This window comes from Halyomorpha halys, unplaced genomic scaffold, assembly GCF_000696795.3.
Source record: "Halyomorpha halys isolate HHAL.00 unplaced genomic scaffold, Hhal_1.1 Scaffold34.1, whole genome shotgun sequence".
Lineage (NCBI taxonomy): Eukaryota > Metazoa > Arthropoda > Insecta > Hemiptera > Pentatomidae > Halyomorpha > Halyomorpha halys.
Genome location: NW_027105031.1, coordinates 376,224 through 381,122, shown reverse-complemented (window position 1 = coordinate 381,122; position 4,899 = coordinate 376,224). Strand labels below are relative to the sequence as shown.

At 33.3% G+C, this 4,899-nt stretch overlaps 1 protein-coding gene across 3 annotated transcripts in view; it reads left to right on the top strand.

Moving 5' to 3' along the window:
* Positions 1-4,899, top strand: part of mol (dual oxidase maturation factor 1 mol) — a 341,356-nt gene that overhangs the window by 313,507 nt on the left and 22,950 nt on the right. For all 3 annotated transcript variants that reach the window (XR_010843535.1, XM_067047750.1, XM_067047755.1), the window contains exon 5: positions 4,412-4,616. Coding sequence is in view for 2 of the 3 variants with exons in the window: in XM_067047750.1 (XP_066903851.1) it covers positions 4,412-4,616 (205 nt within the window). In the remaining variant the exon portion in view is untranslated. The remainder of the gene's footprint in view (positions 1-4,411; positions 4,617-4,899) is intronic.

Sequence of the window (4,899 nt, the reverse complement as noted above, 5' to 3'; positions counted from 1 at the left end):
TATCCATTTTATGTCTCAACACTCTGTATTATATCATCAACAGTCCAACGTTTAGGCCAATTCGACCATCCTCAAGGACAATCTCAAATACAAATTTAAACATCACATCCAATTATTTAAAACCGTTTTGCAGGTTATTCTGCCCAGGTCAAACGAGTTTGTTTATATGATAGTTTATAGTGTTAAGTTGATCTAAAATTAAAAGTTGTAAAAATTAATGAGATTGTGACAAAATAGGGTGTTTTGACTTGTAATAATTGACCTGGGCAGAATAGCCTGCAAAACATTTTTAAATAATTGGATGTGAGGTGTAAATGTATATTTAAGATTGTTCTTGAGGATGGCCGAAACGTTGGGCTGTTGGTGATATAACAAAGAGTGTTAGGACTTAACATGGATACCAATTGATTTATTTAAACGTTAAGATCAATAATAAAAGGTTGAGCGGACCCAAAGTTTAGATGCCGATACTACCAATCGGTCAAAATAGTATGAGGTAGTGATTCACTAAAAAGAACAAACATTGAATAGGAACAATAGGAACTAATGGAAACAGTCAGAATAAGATTGAAAAGAACATGGGTGAAGATCTCTGCTTTCGCAATATCTTAAAGTGAAACATATCAGATTATAGGGCTACTTCCTTATGTCTGATGTGATTTATCAAATTTGAGTGTATCCATCCTTCATTGGTATTTCCGACATTTTTCAGACTGAACATTCCAATCCATCTCTAATTCTGACTGGCTGAGATATAAAATACAAAATTGTTGCAGTCCCTACAATCAGACGTGTTTACATCATTACATAGTTGCGCGAGTTATATGAGGGTTCTTATCTAGATTATGTGCAGTATTGTAAACATGGATTGGTTTTTTCCAAAGTTGACATCAAATATTTTACTAATATTTTATCCTTGTCGTCATTCACTGTTGGTTTTTTTTTTTTTATTGTTTTTTTAGAACCAGTCTATCCTTTGTGTCCATAATTTTTTTTAGAAAATTTAGTATGTCTTTTTTTAAGTAATAAAATTTAAATGATGTATATATTGTACATGTTCAAATAGTTTGCGATGCCTAACGCCAACTCTTCTTCATTATAGTACAGCAAAATAGACCCAAATCGAGCAAATAAACAACTAATATTATACACTCTTATAAATTTTGGTATTGATGGAAATGATTTGATTTCGTCTTGATAGTAGGAATCGAGATCTGGAGAGTCCACCCGAAAAGGAAGCGGGATATTGAAGAAATAATTAGCACAAAATAAATTGTGTGAACTATCATCATTTTGTTGTATACCTTTTTTTATTCTGAATGGAACCACTCCCATGACCATAGAGATAATATTATTAAAGGTATGCATTTATGTGATTGACACAAAAAAATTATGTAACAGACAGTACAAATAAATAAAATATTGTGCCTAGTACGAGGGACTTTGTGATTGTGAATGGTTGGAAGGGGATGACACTCTCTCCGATATTTTGAAAACCCAAAAAGTTAAATATTTAAAATTTGAGAATCTACTTTGTGGTGAAACGTTCACTCAGTTTTTATTATACTTCACATTGCTTATAAATGCAATTTAGTCATATCGATATTGTATTATGAAAATTACCGCTAGAGGTTGATTTTTCATACCTTCTCTGGGGGAGGACAAAGTTCAGAGAAATCTGGTTGTTGTTGGGAAATTTTTAATTTTGCCGCTCCCAATATATTTATGAGGCAACTTTCCTGGATTAAAAGGACCTAATTTATCTCTGGCGATTTAGTGTATAAATTTCTGCAACTGAGGAGAACGACGATGATATAGTAATCAACGGTAAGAAACTGATGCTTCCATCTTAATAGTATGTTGTATTGCGAAGGAATTACTATCGCATTTACCACAGTGTCACGTTTCATTGCTTCCAGGGCTTCATACGTTTTGCTCGGTTTGCTGTCACAATCAAAATCTGCTTCCATTAACTTTAGAAAAAGCTTTGTGACAATTCTATATAGTCTTCTGATGTTATACTTTCTCGGACATTAACTAGCCTTCTTACTTCAAATTCTTTATATAATCAATTTTACATCAATAACCAACTTTGCCGATATTACCTAACTTTTTAGGTTTCTAATTACAGGAAGTGATAACCCACTTTTTCATCCCATACGACTAAGGACAATCGCTTATGTCTTTGTGTTTAGGTAGAGTGACTGATGCCTCTTGAACAATATTACGTACAATAATTTATTCACCTGCAGTTTTGATAACAGAGTTTAGAAACATATAGGGTATAAAACAATAGTACTTTAATATATTTCTTTACACCAAATTAGTTTTAAATATCCCGCTTCTTATTTCGATCCCCATAGAGGAGGTTGTTTATTATTATTATTATTTATTATTAACTATAAAAAAAATATCATATTAATCCTGATTTGATTCGTCTATATTTGAGCAGCAAAAACTGTTAAATGATTATCCTAAGTAATTGCTTACCACTAATATTTCAATTGCTAGCAATTATTTTGTTCGCTAGCATAAATGGCAAGACAGCCTAGAGGCGGCAGCCGGACCATTGGTCGACGCCACGGGATGGTCTTTATGCCTGAATCGTGGCATACTTCTCCTTGAGGGACCTGGGGGATATATTTCTTGTAGCAAATATTATTTATCACTCCTCAGGATAATATATAGCTGTGCCTCTCAGCGTGAAGGGCAGTGAGGTCTTATATTGATGGTCTTAGTATATCCTGGTTACCATTCATTATTACAAGATTCTGTTTCAATGTAACCAGGGATAGGAAAAACAGTTAAACTTTATTTCCTCTATGAACGGATACTATTGTTGTTGAATTACAGTTAGTATCAGTAACGTTATTTATAAATATTAGTGAACTGGTAACAAATTTGTTTTGGTCAGTTATGTAACTATTTGAGCTAAGCAGCGATATGTAAGAGATGAGTAAATCCAATAAAATTATTTAGTACATACATAAATTTATAAAACCAATATGTTCATTACCAAAGAAACAGTTGGGAACTCGAACATTTTTTATATTCATAATTTTTTCAGTCATACCGATCCTTATTAAAGTGCTAATATAAAGAGAAATAGCAAATATGTAGCGAAATATGAGGACATAAGTGTAAATTTAAATTGATTTGAATTGACCTCAAATGAGCCAAGACATAAAAAGTGAGTTGGTACATTTTGATACCTTTGTCAGTAAGAAATATGTAATTATATGAAAATCCTTACCCAATAATAACCTACTAAAAAATATATCGCCAATTAGCCATCGCAAGTAGAGACGGCTTCATTTGTTTGGTTAATCTACTCCGATTAATTCAGTATAAAACAGTCAGTCTGCATACGACTAGCGTTAAAAGTTCTAATTGTATACAGCATCGTTTTAATTTTGGAAATAAAGTGTAATTTATTTCTTCTTAACATGTTTATTGATACAGTAAAAATAACTTAGTTTAAAAATAACAAAATTTTGGAATGAAATAAACTTTTGTACGCTAAATTAACTGTTGAAAAAAAAAAATCTTGTACTCTAACGTCTGCTCTCGAGTGTTTCTATACAAATGAAACTCATGTAGGTCGGAATGTTGAAGAAGTATAATGGATGGGGTAAGCTAACAAGAAAAATGAAACCAAAATGTCGTGTCTCATGATGAACCAGGGGCGTGGCCGAGTACTTCTTTCTTTTTCAGTTAAGATTACAATGATGGACATTCTTATCGACCTCAATGTAAAGCTAAGCCCCGTGGGTGTGGTTTTTTTGGCTTCAATTTGGCTTTGAAGGAGAGCAAGATTATACAACCCCTCCTAGTTGGAATTATAGTAGCTTTAGTACCTCCTCAAAGACGCAAGCTTCTCTCTCTACACATCCCCGCCTAATTCAAAGAGAACAGTGTATAAAGAGAGAGTTTCAGTCAGATTGGAGGAGTCCCGATTCTGTTGATGTATTCTATCTCAAATAAAACTTTTCTATTTATTTTTGCTCAAACAAAGTTATTGTATTTTTCTTTTTATAGATCTAGGAGAATCATGTGTTCACGTGCACATTAAAATAAGCGTCACTCCTCTATTTTTCTCTTTCTAAATACATTTCTGAACAGGTGCAATTAATGAAATTCAAGGGTTAGTTTTAGAGAATCAATCTAGAATTTCACCTATATTCTCTTGTTTGTAGTTTGATTTCTCTTTATTTTATCTACAGTACACTGTAGGTGGTAAGGTGGTTAGTATATACTACAGTATAGTAGATATACTCCTTTCATAGATATTATCCTTCTTGTCAAGGGAGAGTACCTTTAACGGTACTTTTACTCAATGGTCTTTTTTACTTGATGGAAGAGGGTATCTTGCCTCTTCCATCTAGTAAAAAGAGTATATGATGTGCTTCAGGAGAGAATAACAGCGGAATCAACTTCAACGAGCGGTTCACGTGGCGAGGATCAGGCGAGATGGGCGCTAGCTACAGAGCGGGCCTTGAGCGTGGTCTGCCCTTCCCTATCCTCACTGTGGCTGAGTACTTCACCCTCGGCCAGGAAGGCTTCACTTGGGGTGGCAACTACAGGCATGCCGGTTACTATGCCTCTGTTTTCTTATGGTAAGCCAATATATCTTTGTCAACTTATTTATCATATACACCTAAATTTCTTTAATTAACAATAAAATATATACGGAAATACTGTTTGATCTGCAAAACCAAGAGATTTAGTGAAAAATAAATTCTAAATAGAGTTGCTTACATTACCAACATGTAATACAAAAGTGGTAATAATATTATTTTTGTTTAAACAAATAGTTTCTAAAATACAGAGGCGACAAAGATTAGTCCAGTAAAATTAGAGACCAAACCCAAACATTCAAATTTTATCAGGTTTTTTTTT